Source organism: Psammomys obesus, unplaced genomic scaffold (assembly GCF_907164565.1).
Source record: "Psammomys obesus unplaced genomic scaffold, mPsaObe1.curated_primary_1811, whole genome shotgun sequence".
In the NCBI taxonomy this organism is placed as follows: Eukaryota; Metazoa; Chordata; class Mammalia; order Rodentia; family Muridae; genus Psammomys; species Psammomys obesus.
The window spans coordinates 301,975-318,058 of NW_026587382.1; the positions used below are offsets into that span (position 1 = coordinate 301,975).

General features: G+C 46.7%; 1 protein-coding gene across 1 annotated transcript in view; it reads right to left on the reverse strand.

The window, feature by feature from the left end:
• The window catches only part of Notch2 (notch receptor 2), a 138,332-nt gene that overhangs the window by 33,088 nt on the left and 89,160 nt on the right, over positions 1-16,084 (reverse strand). The window contains exons 9-14 of the mRNA XM_055603705.1: positions 14,926-15,039; positions 14,086-14,199; positions 11,921-12,154; positions 8,338-8,448; positions 3,428-3,620; positions 1,889-2,034 (exon numbers count right to left, since the gene is read on the reverse strand). Of these exons, the coding sequence (XP_055459680.1) occupies positions 1,889-2,034; positions 3,428-3,620; positions 8,338-8,448; positions 11,921-12,154; positions 14,086-14,199; positions 14,926-15,039 (912 nt within the window). The remainder of the gene's footprint in view (positions 1-1,888; positions 2,035-3,427; positions 3,621-8,337; positions 8,449-11,920; positions 12,155-14,085; positions 14,200-14,925; positions 15,040-16,084) is intronic.

A 16,084-nucleotide genomic window follows, 5' to 3' on the forward strand; every position in this document is an offset into this window, starting at 1 on the left:
TGCAGTCACTCAGTGGTCAGTTGAAACTATGAAGGGAATGCCTGAAGGCCTGATATTTCTCCAAATATAAGCGGATTCTCCATAATGGGCCAAGAACCCACTCTGGCTGAAGAGCATGCTGCTCTGTCTAAACAACGGCCCTTTAACATGAGCTTTCTGGCCAGAACACAGGAAAACTCGTAAGAAAAACCTCTGGAATATGCCCACTCTTCCACCCATGCAGTCTAGGCTATCAGTAAGCTACGTCCTGAAGCCTTAAAAATAGTTCTATTTCAAGGCAGAACATGTATTCCCACTAAAAGATGAAAAGCAGTAACAGTAAGCGGGACGAAGGCAGTACTGAGACCTGCCCACCTTTGCACCACAGTGTGGCCCGACACAGACCCTTAAAAATGGAGAAGCCAGAGCAAACGGGGAGTAAGGAGACAGAAGCCTGGTGTTTACAGCTCACTGAACAAACAGGTTTTGATTTTATAGTCTCACCTTCCATTTGATCACTGAGAAGTAAGTTCCAATGAGATTTTAAAAACATGAAAATGCTTTTGAATCTATAAGTTTCTTGGCAAATATAATACAACATATCATAACATTAGTGTCTGAAGTAGATATTCCTAAATCTGTCTCAGTATCTTGCTTGAGTACCCTATCTCTGAAATACTCAATATCTGTGCCGGACAGTTATGTCACCTTGACATATGCTAAAGTCATCCAAGAGACTTCAGTGAAGAAAACACCTATAAGGTCTGGATGTAGGCAAGCCTATAGATCATTTTCTTAATCAGTGATTGATGGCAGAAGGTCTAGCCCATTGTGGGTGGGGCCACCTCTGTGCTTGTGGTCCTACATTCTGTGAGAAAGCAGGCTGAGAAAGCCATGGGAACGAGACAGTGAGCAGCACCCTCCACAGCCTGTGCATCAGCTCCTGACTCCAGGTTCCCGCCCTGTGTGAGTTCCTGTCCTGACTTCCTTCAACGATGAACAGTGATGTGGAAATTTAAGTCAAATAACCCTTTCCTCCCCAACTTTGCATTTGGTCATGGTGTTTCATCACAGTAATAGTAACCCTAACTAAGACAACATCACAAATGTTTGGGATCGTTTTTAGAAGTGGGAGAGAGTGAAGATTCTTACAAACAGAGAGCGAAATTGAGGGATGTCATTATATCTCCCGTGCATCTTTTACACATGACCTGAGGGTAATTTAATACAATATGTTAGAGTGATACTGTACATGAAATAAAGCTTTGTGAACTTTCATTTCATATTTCTGTTCAAAAAGTTCCTGATTTTGGAACACTCCCCATTTGGAGTTAGGGATACTCAACCCATCATCAAATTGAGTAGTTTTAAAACACTGAAGTGTCAAACAGCCCAACACATGGAAAACTGACAGTAAAATACTTCTGAAATATGTTCCTCTGCTACATATTTTCCCAGAAGACCACAGGAAACTAAGTATCCAGAATAGCTCATGTGTAAGAATTTGCTGGGAAGGTCCTGAACGCTCCATAGAATCCAATGACAGTAAGTACAATATGTTCATCCCACTTCCAAGAAGCTATTTGACTTATTATAGAATCAAGCCTTGGCCAAGAAGCTTACAATTAGTCACTCAAACTTAAGTTGTCAGACAGCATGTATCTTTACCCACAGAGCCATCTTGCCAGCGCCTAAGTGGAATCTTAACTGTTCATTGTAAGTATTATTGTACCAAAGGTTTACATCTCTGGTAGGCAGAGGGCACAATGATTCCCCATGTGTCTTAGAAACATTAGTTTCTCAGTGTGTTCATTGTATGAGTAAACAACAGCAACAAAAAGAAGTGGAAACAAAGGTGTGGAAAGGTGAAGACAAGCAGCAGGTACAGAGAGCCGAGCGTGCGTCTCACCTTTGAAACCCTTCTTGCATGTACATCGGTAGCCGTTCACCAGGTTGTTACATGTCCCTCCATTCTGGCACGGGTTGGAGAGACACTCATTTTTGTCCACTTCACAGTTGATGCCAACCCAGCCTGCATCACAGAGGCACTTATAGCTGCAAGAAGATAAAGAGCTTTTACCATGGGGGGGATGGGGGGACAAAGGCACAACTGAGTCATAAGAGACACACAGGGATATATAGTTTCGTCCTTCTTTTTGTTTTATGTGGTATTTTGGGAATAGGGTCTTACTCTGTTGCCCCGGCTGGCCTAGAACTCACTACGTGCTGGGGGCTCACCTCAAACTCATGGTAATCCTTCTGCCTCAGCCTCCCTAGCGCAAAGACTGCAAACGTTAGCTCATTTCTCCCTTCCTGTGGCTCTATCCTGTGTCACCTCCACCTGGTGAGAGTCATGAATCCGTCTCATACATTCAGCAGAGACCTAAGCGGTGCTTCTCTGGCTCACTAGGAAGCTGGAGAATTGCAGACATAAGGAACGGTTTGTCAAATACCTGAGGCCACGCTGAAGGAAACACTAACATGAAGGAAGCTCAGTAAAAACTAGACATCAGAAATAAGCAGCAGCAGAGCCTCGCGAGCTTGCTGGGGGCTGACTGGAGTCCTACAGGCCAGTCACGCTTTCTTCAGATCAAAACCCTGCCTCAGAAAGCAAGAAAAGGCAAAAAGCTGACAATACCTGAAATGCACATAGTATCTGATCTGGATATCATCAGCACTTAAATGTGGTATCAGATCAGTCAGAGAAGGGGAGCTGGGAAGGAGGGAGATGGGGAGAAAGAAATGGGGGGAGCTGCAGAGAGGTGTCGTGTTCTAGATCAGAAATCCAAGTCAAGCCACTAAAAAACAAAAAAACCTTATCTAATACATTCTCTATTCTTTCATGTTTGGGAAGTGGTCATTCTCATGCTGTCTTATGACAAAAGTATGCTATATCTCATGACATCTAAGTCACTCTTGTTCTAAAACCATTGTACGCCACACAACTCTGAGCGCACGCAAGCTTCAAATGCATTATCACAGCTAGGTCTAAAGTCAGCTGAGCCACTTCTACCTCAGAGACCACAGGCGCTACGATAGAACAGGGATAGCTGTGTCAAGGTGAGTGGGGGTGTCAAGCTAGAAATTTCTCCCATCTCAATCCTGTAAGATAAAACACAACTGCTAGATTCACGAACTTCCTGGACCTTCCCATGGAGTCCTCATTGAGAAAATAAGGAGAAAGTCCTCATTTCTCAAATAAGTTCTCAGTCTGAGAAGATAGGCCAGCTTGTATAGACAAAGCAGTGATTTGGAAGACTTTGACATAGAACGTCAAAACCTTCACCTGAGTATCAGGTCAAGTCCCCAATTGACAGACTCAAGCTACTGTGCTGGTGTTTCCTTCAGCTGGTTTTAAAAGCCAACTTGCTTGACCTAAGCCAATTAGAAGCTACTCCCTAGCACGTGCAGGTCCATTAGAAGCTCCCAGCACATGGCAGCTACTTACCCACTGAGGCCTCCAGTGCAGTTTCCGTGGATGCAGGGACTGCTCAAGCACTCATTCACCTGAGAGTAACAGCTGGGGTGATGGGGTCCCTCGGGGCATAGACAACGGAAGCCATTCGCATCATTGACGCATGTCGCACCGTTGCGACAGGGATTGGAGGCACACTCATCAATGTCAATGTTGCATCTCTGCCCTGCAACGGGTGGGGGGGGGGGGTCAGTGTTACTCAGACTTAAATTCTCAAGGAACATCTGCAGACACTCTTCACCCAGGCAAGGCTGTATGTGCCCTCGGCACTGACATCAAGGCCCAAGGGCTAACAGGGAAGCACTTCATGCCATGCAAGGAGGGCACCAGGAGCACTTGCAATTAATAAGGAAGCAAAGTTACTGACATCATCAGGACAGCACTGCAGCACTCACAGGCACACTGCTTCTGGCTTAGAAACCCAGAACTTCACAAGTATTAAGGAGAACAGCAAACGTCACCAAACACAGCTACCTCTCCTGCCGCAGCTGTGTGAGCATGTTGAGCTCTGGCTGATGTGTTCTGTGGTTTTGCTTCAGTCAGCTTCTTACACTTCTATCTATGGTACATCACAATTGACCGGGACACGAATGGACTGCTTAGCTTAATATTAAATCAATAAAAAAGAACACTATTTTGGTTTAGAGTAGGATTAACCCACTTTCTTCCCCTGTGAGCAGTCTGCAAGCAAGCATTTACTGCCCTCCAATAACTGAGAAAACACTTCAGTGACGCTCAGTCTAGACCAGTGTGGTTTTCAAACTTTAATGTATAAAAGTCTCTTTAAGATGTGGTTTCCGGGGCTGGAGAGATGGCTCAGTGGGTAAGAATGCTGACTGCTCATCCTGAGGACCAGAGTTCAGTTTCCAGCACCATGTTAGATGGTTCTTAAGCTCCTATCACTCTAGCTCAGAGGATCTAATGTCCTCTGCTGGACATCAGGCACCCACAAGAAAATAAGAGCTGGAGAGGATAGGAACTCCACAAGGAGAGCAACAGAACAAGATAATTTGAACACAGGGAACTTCCCAGAGACTCATACTCCAACCAAGGACTATGCATGGAGGTAACCTAGAACCCCTGCACAGATGTAGCCCATGGCAGTTCGGTGTCCAAGTGGGTTCCATAGTAATGGGAAGAGGGACTGCCTCTGACATAATCTGATTGGCCTGCTCTTTGATCACCTCCCCCTGAGGGGGGGAGCAACCTTACCAGGCCACAGAAGATGACAATGCAGCCATTTTTGATGAGAACTGATAGACTAAGATCAGAAAGAAGGAGAGGAGGACCTCCCCTATCAGTGGACTTGGGGAGGGGCATGCGTGAAGAAGGGGGAGGGAGGGTGGGGTTGGGAGGGGAGGAGGGAGGAGCTTATGGGGGGATACAAAGTGAATAAAGTGTAATTAATAAAAGTTAAACAAAAAATTAAAAAAAAATAAATACATCCTTTGTTAAAACAGTGAGAGATTTCTAGGCCCCATTGCCATAGAGTGTGATGGCTTGCGCCTAACAACCACATTTCAAATGGTTTATGTGGTTCAGACACTACTGCCTCTAAACATATAAGTGCTGGCAGTACATGAAATGGTAGAGGACAATCTTTCGCCAGGACACACCCGGGACTGAACTTTTGAAGAGCTGTCTTGATGCAGCTTTCCACTGGATAAAATACTACGGACTAAGGATACAAATGTCTTGTTACATTTACAATAATGGAGATTTAACATTTTGAAGCACTATGAAGTTAAATCTTTCCTATAGTGCTGTGAGTAAAATCTAGTAACCCTTATGAAGGAATTTATCGCAATGTTCTGAATCAAGTTTGAAAGTGTTTTTTTGTTGTTGTTTTTTTTTTTTTAGTGAATTTAAGAAAGAGTAACACTGTATTTCTTTAGTCAGGAAGTTCCAAACGAGAGAGACACACCCTTTAAAGTAAGGCATCAGCAGGCTGCCAGCCTCCCGTGCACCCTGAGCGGTCACTGGTGGCCCCTGTGGTAAGGACCCACAGTCTGGGAAACCTGCCATTTCCCTCAGTCTTGCCTCAGTCTTCCAAGTGTTCAGCATGATCACCTCATGTTTTTAAACCTACATTTCTTTCTTTGCTTTTTCTTTCCCTCTTTCTTCTTTCTTTTTTCCTTTTTTCTTTCCTCTTTCCTTCCTTCTTTTTGTGGTACTAGGGATAAACCTTGGGATCATCAAGCACTCTGCCACTGAGCTATATCTCTAGTCCCCCATTTGCCCTTAAATAATTTCCAGAATAAACATTGAAGCCATTTTCATGTCCCTACCTAAGCAGTCTGCCGTGGAGAGCAGCAGCTACTTCTGCAGTGTTCTGCCCTCATGCAGTGTCCGCTGGTTTCAGAAATGGCTAGAGCCAGCTACACACCTTGTGGGGCTCAACGGTGTTCAACATGAGAATTTACTGTATGTTTCTTAATGTTTACACCAAATTAATTGGCGTATAATGGATAACAGCATGCTGCAGATTGGACTCCGTGTCTGGGATGGGTACCAGAGGTGCTCTATTCATTTGCCAATGTGTACTGAGAATTTCTTCTGTGCTAATTACTGCTGAAGGATGAGGAAGAGGGTCCCTGCCCCCAGAAGGAGTGTCTATGCTGTTTTATCAGGCTCCATGTCTGGACCCATATTCCTTAACCAAGGACAGAACAACTCTTTTTATGGATGCTTAGGAGAATTTAGAAAGATAGTGGATCTGGGGGAGGATGGGGCTTTTGTTTGTTTCTGGGAAACTGGTTTTGGTTTTGGTCTGTTTTACTTTTTGGGGTTTGGTTGTTTGGTTGGTTGGTACTTGAAATTGAACCCAGGGCCTCATGCATGCTAGGCAAGCACTCCACTACTGTACCGCATCTTTTTGTCCTGTTTTTGTTTGTTTGTTTTTGTTGTTTTACTTTTCATTTGGAAACAAGTTCTTACTAAATTGCCCAGCTGCCTTGAATTCAGTCTGTGGTCCCGGCAGGTCCAGGACTCGTGACCATTTTGCATGAGCTTCCAGAACAGCTAGGATTAGGGGATCTGCCAAGGCCCGTAATCCAAACACCACAAGGGGCTTTGGAGAATGGAAAGGAGCTTATAGGATCACATGATGACTGATATTCCTCATCTAATCTGAGTCTCAAGAGCTGCTGAGAGAATAGAGGACAACCTTAAAAAGAGAAGAGATAAAGGCCTCCCGTGGATCTTTTAAAGTTCTTATTAAAATGATAGGGAACTCACTAAAATAAAATAGAAAAAACAAAACAAAACTCACAGTTATGGCTCATGAATCTCCAACATTTCCAGCAACAGATTTACAAAATAACTTCTTGGCCAAAAAACAGTTCCCAAGAAGAGGGTACCACCCAGTAACCAAAACATTCCATGTCTTGGCTATGTAGTTTCATGCTACACCTTATGTTTATTTTAGAATATTTTTAGCCTATGTTCTCCCTCTTTGACCCTGTTGATTTGCTGAATGTTAAAAACAGAGAGAATATGATTCACTGACATTCAAAAACCTAAGTCCTGTAAGAAGCCTTACATAATCCCAAAGGAAACCACAATAGGCTCCCTCTTGGCCATGTAATGGGAAGGAACCTGGGCTCTGGGGTCAGGTGTCTGAAGCAGAACCCTGGCTGCAGGGCACTGGGAACATCGCTCTGCCTCTCCACTCTCAGGCCTCTCCTCAATACCACAGGCACAGCAGCAGCTGTGGCAACTAAGTGAGATGGGGCAAGCAGCTTGGTTCCTGGCTCAGATGAGTTGTTCATACAAATCAGCTACTCTCTTCCTGTTATACCTTTAACTACACGGAGCTTCAAGAGGTCTGTGTATTTAGTTAGTTCCCACCTAGTCTGGGGAACAGCCTTCTGGATACCCAAGTTCACCTGGCTGCCTCAGTGGGTGGTGGCACGAAACCAACACCACACTGGCTTCCCAGTGACCAGGAAGAACCGAGCTCCACTGAAGCACAGATGTTACTGTCAAGCGGCATGATCATTCCACTGACACAGAGAAACTGGGAAGCCAGCTGGTGAGTGGTAGCCATTCTCTTCACCTGGCTCTGGCTGTCCTTAGGCTCTGCCAAAGGCTCTGAACTGGCTGCTCACCTGGGAAGCAAGTAACCATATGCCAGTTACTGGAGGTTAATATCACACATGCCTGCGTGTATGTGGTAACATCCAGAACAGGCAGTGTATCCCCATGACAGGACCTGTGCCATACTTACCTGTCAGCCAGGCTTCCTCTGGAGCCTCGACGACCATTTTACCAGAAAAGTAAGTGACAAAGTTAATATTAACAAGGAAACAGAAGAGAGAAGTGTGTGGGTTGTGCTTCAGCTATGGGTACATGTGTGAATTCTCTAGAGGTTCATACCTAAGCAGGAGTTACCGTACAGTACTATTTAATTTCTTTCTATGGGCAAAAAGATCTTGCTCATTCAAGCCAAATTAGTGCGGTCTCCTCAAATTACACCCTCCCCAGACAGGCTTCCCGGAGAGGCAAAATCCCAGGGTAAGCAGCGTTTCCATGCATGTTTACCTTGGGCACAGCTTTACAGAAGGTGCTGGCCTCTGCCTGGAGGGAAACAAAGGTGGCTTTGGAGGCATTAACTCAAGCACAGTGACGAAGAGTTACAGTCTGCTAGGAATTCTCAGGGAGCAAGAAACGCTTGGCCTGAGATGCTAAAGGAAACTCTGTTTCCACTTAGGAAAGGTCTGGAAACAGAAGACTGGTTCAGAGAAGTGCAGAAGCAGATTGCAAATCTTCCAGAGACAATGAGAAACAGGAAACAGGTGAAAAAGTGATTTTTTTTACTTATGGGCCCCTTTCCCAACTCAGTGGGGCTACAGGAGATCTCCTCCAAACGCAAGGCACATTACCTGTGAATCCTGGAGAGCAGACACAACTGTAACGATTGATGCCGTCCACACAGGCTCCGTGCATACAAGGGTTGCTGGCACAGTCATCAAAATTAATTTCACAATTAACGCCTATAAGGAGACCCAGAGAAATGACTCTGTATTACCACAGGAATGCCAGCACTTCCGCCCATGGGGCTACAGAAAGAAGTCTGAAGGGAATCCAGGCAGTGCTAACACAACACAGCAGGGCTTCGCCAAGTATGGTCCGCAGAATCTAGGACTGGATTACTCAGACTCAGCCATGATTTGTCCCTTCTACTCTGTTGTCATGGTAATGGCACAAAGGAATATAGGCAAAACTGTCAGTATCTCAGCCAGGATCCAGGCAGCAGGGCCCAGCTGCGCACTCACATCTGAATGCCTACAGCCAAACAAACACATGCCTGCTTCACCTAAGAACGCTTTGGTGAAGATGTGAACACCTGTCACTTTATAACTTGTTAGCTCTCAGTCCTCAGACTGAGAAAGCATCACAGCCAGAAGTGCAACCACAGCTTGAACAGTGAGCTGAAACAGCGGCATTCTACACAGAATCCTATCTTAACAACAACAAAACAAAACCGTTAGAGGTTAGTCTAATACATATTACTAGCCCTCAAGATCTGGGTACACCTATCCTTGTTGTGTAAACCTACTTGACTGGCTAATTAAATGGCCTATACGTGAGCAGGGCAGAATGGGGTAGGCATGGCCAGGGTTCCCAGGCTTTTGGGTTGAAGAGAGAATCATGGGAGAGAGATGGACGGGAAGAGAAGAGGAAGGAGGAAGCCACGATAGGTTAGATTGGAGAAGGAACCACGTGGGACTGGAAAAAGGACAGCAATGATGGTGTGGAGAGGCCTAGATAAAGAATAAAAGCAATTACCATGCGATTATGAACGAAAGGTAGTCCAGTTGAGGAGGATTAAGATGAATGGCATTGGATGGGGGCTGGGAGGTTACTGAGACAGCCAGCATAGGTAAAAACATCTGCCCAGCCCAAGGTAAATAAGGCAACTATAAAATCTAACAGGGGTCTCTGCCTTATTATTTGTGATAGCGGGTTAGATAATACTGGCATGATAATCTTAGGGCTAATAAAACCATTATATTATAGCCCAACACTCATTTTTTAGTTACTACAACACAAAACCTTAGCATACAAATCAGGGCTAATTAGTCTTGAACAGTTAGTAAATATTAAGTGAAGGAAATAAACTTCTAATTTTTTTAGTAAAATAGCTGACAGTATTTTGCACCTTAAATAAAATTTGAGCCTTGAAATCAAAATTTGGAACTTGCATCTATCACCTTAAACTTGATGGTTACTGTGGGTGTTAAAATAAACCTCTGGATGTTGTGTTGCTTAGCTCCCAGCCTGTTCCCTAGATGAGTGAGGGTTTGGTCACTTTAACATGAGCTTGACAGAACAAATAACTAAACAGCAGCGACACATCAATTATTACTGTTGCCATGGTTATGTAATAGCAACAAAATGCAATACTCACATTGCATTAGTTAAAGTTGCATGTAAGAAAGCTTTGTGTACCATAGAATACCTTGTGATATAAAAAAGCATAAAAATGAAAACTCAATAGTAGGAATACAAACAGGTAAAACTTTTAGCCAAATGTTGATTTACTCACAAACTACTATTTGTAAGTGAATCAAATATTTATTAATAATTACCACCTGTATGATAGCTCTGGAATGTCATGCAGTCTTCCTACTATGATGAGGCTAACCTCACTACTCATGAATAAGAACATGACACAACTTTCATATTCCTTACACAAGGGTGGGCCTTCCAGCCTTCAGCCCTCAGTCCACAAAGGCAGCCCCACGAAGCCCCAGCATGCCAGTGTGGCTCTAGTCTCTCAGGTCATGCGTGGTTCACTTGAGCTGAAAATAGTACCCGATCAAGCTGGGGCACAAGCATCTACACTGACACACCAGCTCTTCGAGACCCCAGGTCTGCAGTCGCCCTGCTTGTGCTGTCCTCTCCCAAGGTCTATGACTCTGCTGTCACAGACTCCACAGCCCATACGAGGCTTCTATGCCGCTGCTGAATCATCTGTGTTTCTGCTTTCTTCCTCCTTAGTGAGTCTTAATGCTAGGTCAAGCCATTTTGGGTTACTTGAAACCCAAAAGGAACTAGTTAATTACTTCAACAGTTGAGCATCATAAAAGGACAGATGAGAGAAGGTCCTGAAAGTGACTGAGTCTATCTCCCTTGAAGCATCCAGACAGTGAAAACCCCAGGAATGGTTAGCAAGCTGTGAGGAACATCAGACTACCAGAGACGGCAGGATATCTGAATCAGGAAGTCTTACTCAGTGACGAGTCTATCCACAACGTCTCCTAAATGACTTTCCAGCACATATGCGCATGCCAGCTCCTTCGAACTAAACACAGACTAGCAACTCTGTAGCCTGCAGCTCTTTGCCCCAATTCTTCAAACAGCTGCAGCAATGGGTCTGGCCTTCCTCGACACGCTGCCTGCTGCAGACCATGAATATTAACTTCTTGCCTCTGTCCCCCAAAGGAAAGTCTACCTGATATACTCTGGCACAAGATTATAATCCCAGGGGAAACTAAGTTCTTGCCAATCCACCACTCGCCAAGTTTCCAGCAATGTTTGTTACAATAGGGGAGACAGCAAGCCTGAAACAGCCCCTCCATTCTAAAGGCACCTATTCAACTGCTTGTAAATCTCTCACATTTCTTTCGTCCTGCAATTTCTCATGTCTGGGGACCAGCCCGGAAGCAAATTGCTTTTGGAAGGTTTCACAAAGCTCTATTCAGTCCTTTGAGGGAGCTATCTAAATGTGGGGAGGGGGCCCACATTCTCAGCTGTGAAGGCATGGGATGTTTTTCGTATGCTTGAGCAATTCAAAAAGGACTTTGTTTTCAAACTTGGCATGTGTGAGGCCCTGGATGAAGACCAGGGCCTTTGACAAGTTTGAAGAAATGGATTTGAAGGAACACAATAAAATCAGGGCAGCTCCCCACTACCCTACCTCTGCCTCCTCCATAGGCCAACTTCCTCAAGTCCAGGATGACTCCCTGACAAATCACCCCGTGTATTGGCAGATCCTCTGCTCAAAAAGGCTCACAGTAGTTAATCTTCCACTAATAACATTTTCCTTTGATCTTGAACACAGTGTTTCTCTGTCTACTAGCTACAGCTGTGTCCAAGATCATTCCTCTAACAGGTAAAACGGACTCCAGGGAAACCTGTGAACTGCTGCTGCCCAACAAAATGACTCCAGAGCTTCTGCTAAGACAGATAAGCAGGCCCTCATTCTGCTAGCATTCTCCTTCCAGGTTCAGGGGGACAGGGAAGAGCCCTGGAAACAGAGCTGGCACCTTGGCATTCTTCTTTGTAACTACCAAGGTGTAAGGTCTCTTAACTGCCGGAAATGCCCGAGACCCCACCTACCCACCCACCCACCTGACACATGGCCGGAAGAAAGCTGTCACTTTGGACTGCTGATGCCAGAGAACACACCTGGGAGAGAGGGAAGGAAGCAGGGACGGAGGGACGGAGGGACGGTCCTACCTGATGTTCCCGGTTGGCAGTTGCACTGGTAGCCATTCACCAGGTCAATGCAGCGCCCATCGTTCAAGCAAGGGCTGCTGTAGCATTCATCAATTTGGTCGCTGCAGATGGCCCCCATGTACCCAGGGTTGCAGATGCAGGTGTAGGAATCAATCCCATCCTGGCACTGGCCATGGTGGCAGGGATCTGGGTCACAGTTGTCAACATTCTCCCCACACAGCACGCCAGTGAAACCTGCAGAAGGAATTTTGCTGCAGTCTCCAAAACCAGGAACCATGCGGCCTCTACACTCAAAGGCAGTCTGCCCATGCCTGAACAATCTCTACGGCTGGCCTTGAGCCATGAGAACTGCCTGTTTGCTTTAGAATTCGAGCTTGGGGACCCAGGCTCGGAGATTGTTGATGGAGTTTGCAGAACTGAGATGGCCCACGCCTGAACCTTGAGTCCACTGCTGTCTTCTCAGCCTCGCTGCTTCCTGGGCTTCAGGGAAAAGCGCTCCACACTTCCCCCCGGCAGGCTGTGTCTGAGAATCTTTTCTCCAACCCAACACGCAGGCACTGATTATGGTTTTCATGTATTCTGTCTTCCAATTCTGACTCTGGGGACTGAGACGGACTCTCAGAGCCCCTCCAAGAGTGCTATGCTACTAGTTTCTAAATAAATACTCATTAAATAAAGTGAATGAGCCACTTAGGACCACCTGAAAGACAATGAGGTGAGAGTTCCCACGAATGAGCTGTAACCAGATCCATGTCCCACCGCTTCCTAAAAGGCTCCAGGAGGTCTCTTCTCACTTTTCTCTTTTACACTTATTTTTAATTTATTGCTTTTAATTGGGTGGTGTGGGTGTGTACCTGTCACAGCACTTTATGTGTAAATCAGGACAATTTTTGGAAGCCGGGTCCCTCCTTGCTCCGTGGGGTCTGGGAGTCACAGTCACGTTTTCAGGCTTGTGGGGCAAGTGCCTTCAACCATCTCACCAGCCTTCCTGTCCCTTTTAAACATGGTATCTGGAGGTTAACCTCCCTTCCATGACGTCCTGCTCCAGAGTGGGCTGGGAAGAAGCCTGGAGCATCTCCAGAGAAAGGCACCTCGGCACTGTCCACACCTACAGCAGACATTAGCTCTGCACCACCGTGGGGACGACGTTTGCTTTCCTGGGATCTGAGAGAAACCGTGGGCACCCTGCCTCTATACCACGAACCTGGTTTCTAACTCACCTTGTGACTCTCCCCATGACTTCATTTATGGTGTGAGCCTGGCCTGTAACCGCCCAGCCATCTCTCCAGCCCACTCAGGACTGGAGTGTCTGCCCGGCGTGGTGTATACGTGTGCACCATGCGTGTGTCCAGTGCCCAGAGGCCAGAACGGGGTGTCAGATCCCCAGAAACTGGAGGTTCAGATGGTTGTGATCTGCTATGTGGGTGTTGGGAACTAAACCTAAGCCCTGTGCAGGAGCAGCAAGTGTTCTCAACCACTGAGCCCCTACTGATGACTTCTATCTCAAACTGTCAAAAGAGAAAGCGTTTCCTTTTTTACTAACTTCAAGACTTTCTCCATGTTGATGACACGCACTTCTGAATATCATATGTGAAATGGTCACTTGGCTTAATAAAACCCACATCCAAGTGAGAAATGTGGCCCAAGACTCAGAACTGTATATCTGCTTGGCCCACTCTTCTTGGAATATAGAATGGAATCACAAGATGGTTCAAACCTTCCCAGACACTTGTCACACACAACTTTAACTCTCAAGGACACCTGAATCCTAGATGCAGAAGGCCTACACTGTGTAAACACTGGGCTCAGGAGATGAGAGAAAGGCCCTGCAGAGAGCCTGGGTGAGGAACATCTTTCTTCTAGAATTCTCCTCTTCCCAGGGAGGCAGGGAAGCCAGCTAGAAGCTTGCCTCTGCCCAAATCCTTTCCACAAACACATAGCCACATGGCTGAGCATGTGGACAGAACCACCGTGGTGGAGAAAACAAGGCAGGGGATGCAGGTGGGTCCTGGAAGAGCAGCAAAAGTTCTCTCTGGCATGAGCCAGGCCCTGGCTGTTAGAGAGAGTGAGGCTCCCTTTGTGCCCTAGCACTGAGCAACCAGTGGAAGGCAGCCACCCTGCAACAGAGGTGACTCCCAAGGGATGGAGAGTGCACTGCCACCTACCTGTGGCACACTGGCATTCGTAGCCATTCGGGTGATCGATGCACTTGGCCCCATTCAGACAGGGCGTACTGGAGCAGTCGTCAATGTCAATCTGGCACACCGGCCCCGTGAAACCTTGAAGAAGCACCGAGGCAACACAAATCAAAGCCTAACCCATCTTCCTTTACTGAAACAGTGGGCTCAGTCACTGGCAGAGCATACGACAATGGGTCACCAGGCAGATGGCTCTGCCTGATAGGGGACTGCGACAGCTGGGCAAAGCTTAGAGGTCAGGGCACTGGAGCTCTACCCCTGCTTCTTTGGGGCATAGAGATCAGAGGAAGCAAGAGGAGCTGAGGCACTATGGAATGGTGGCGTCTCAAGCTGGTAACTATATCCCTAGACTAAAGGGACCTTTGCTGTGAAGATAACTAGGAAAGCCACTGTCCACAGAAGTCAGCTGGCTTGCCTTCAATGTTAGCGGAGGCAGACGACCTCGGAAAAAATCTGATGTATGCTGCCGGCCTGGACTTAATGGGATTAAATGCCTTGGGATTTAAGAATATGACTCACAAGGAAAAAATAAAATCCTGCACTTCTATGAGGTGTAAGCACTCTGAAATATACACACAGACAGGGAGGTCAGGGGCCACTCAAGAGCAGACTTGGACTTGAGGCCACAGGAGACTTGGAAGGAGACTGGCTGAAACAGTTCCCCACCTCGGCGCACACACAGTCTCTTACAAGGTCCGAACTTTAATGACTTCCTCATGCGCAGCCCACACACATTCTCTCTCCCCTTCCTGTGGTCAGCTGGCTTGGTGTTTGGGGAGGCCAGAGGGGCAGGTGGCGGGCACTCACCAGGGGGACACAGACACTGGAAGCGATTGACTTTGTCCACACACTGCCCGTTGTTCACGCACGGGTTGCTCTGGCACTCGTCCACCTCCAGTTCACAATGCACACCTTTGAAACCTGCACAAAGGGACCACACAAGCGGCTCAGGCAGAAGGAAAGGGGCCTTCCAGCCACGAACACACAAATGCTCAGAGACAGCTACAACCCTACAAGTACAAGCACTTCTTCAAGGGCAAAGGGACTTTGCTATGATAAAGAGTGGTCCCTGCAGCCAGCAAAACACAGACACTGGAGGACAGGCTTGCCAATGTGAGGAAGGAGCAAGGATCTTATGGTCTGAATGTGAAATATCTCTCACTGGCTCATGTGTTTGAACACCTGGTCCCCAGCTGGGTGGCTTAAGGAGGCGATGAAACCCTGGGGAGGCTGGGCCTAGCCAGCAGATGAGCAAGGGGACTTTAACACAATGGTTAGCTTTGCTGCTGGTCCTGTTATCTATTTCTGAACCCACTAAGACACGAGGAGCTGCCGCCACACGCCCTGACCCATGTCTTCCTCTGCCACGATGGCCTGGCTTGCCTGTGAGCCTTTAATTGATTGTCAGGTACTTCACCAGTGACAAGAAAAGCCACCAATGCAAGGGTTGTCCCCAGGACACCAGCGAGACAGCATTTAAACAAAGACTACACATTCTGTGGCCAATTTCTAATTTCTGAACTCCCACTCTCTTCCTAAAGACCAGCTGAAGTGATGCTCTTGGGGTGAAGGTCAGGATTAGGAAGGGCTCATTCCCAAGGCTAGAGTTTGTACATCCCTTACTGACACAACAGCTAACCTCTGCCATCACACCATCCTGTCCTTTGAGGAGTCAAGGAGCCCCAGGATACAACTAAGCTTGGGTCTCCTTCTGGGTAAGCAGCACGTGTATGGCGGCCTAAGTTTGGGGTGGACGGCTTATGTGCTCTGTCAGAGCATCAGGAGACTCAATGTTTAGAGGGTTCTTAGGGCGAAACTGTTTCTGAGGTTTTCCACCGTGTGAAGCTGGGCTCTGACATGGAGATCTTGTTTGATTTGGTCTGCTGCTCTAACTACCCAGTAGTCTCTTACTCTGCAATGCAGGGGCTCGGAGAGGAGTTCTGACGCGACCCTGCCCTGCCAGCAC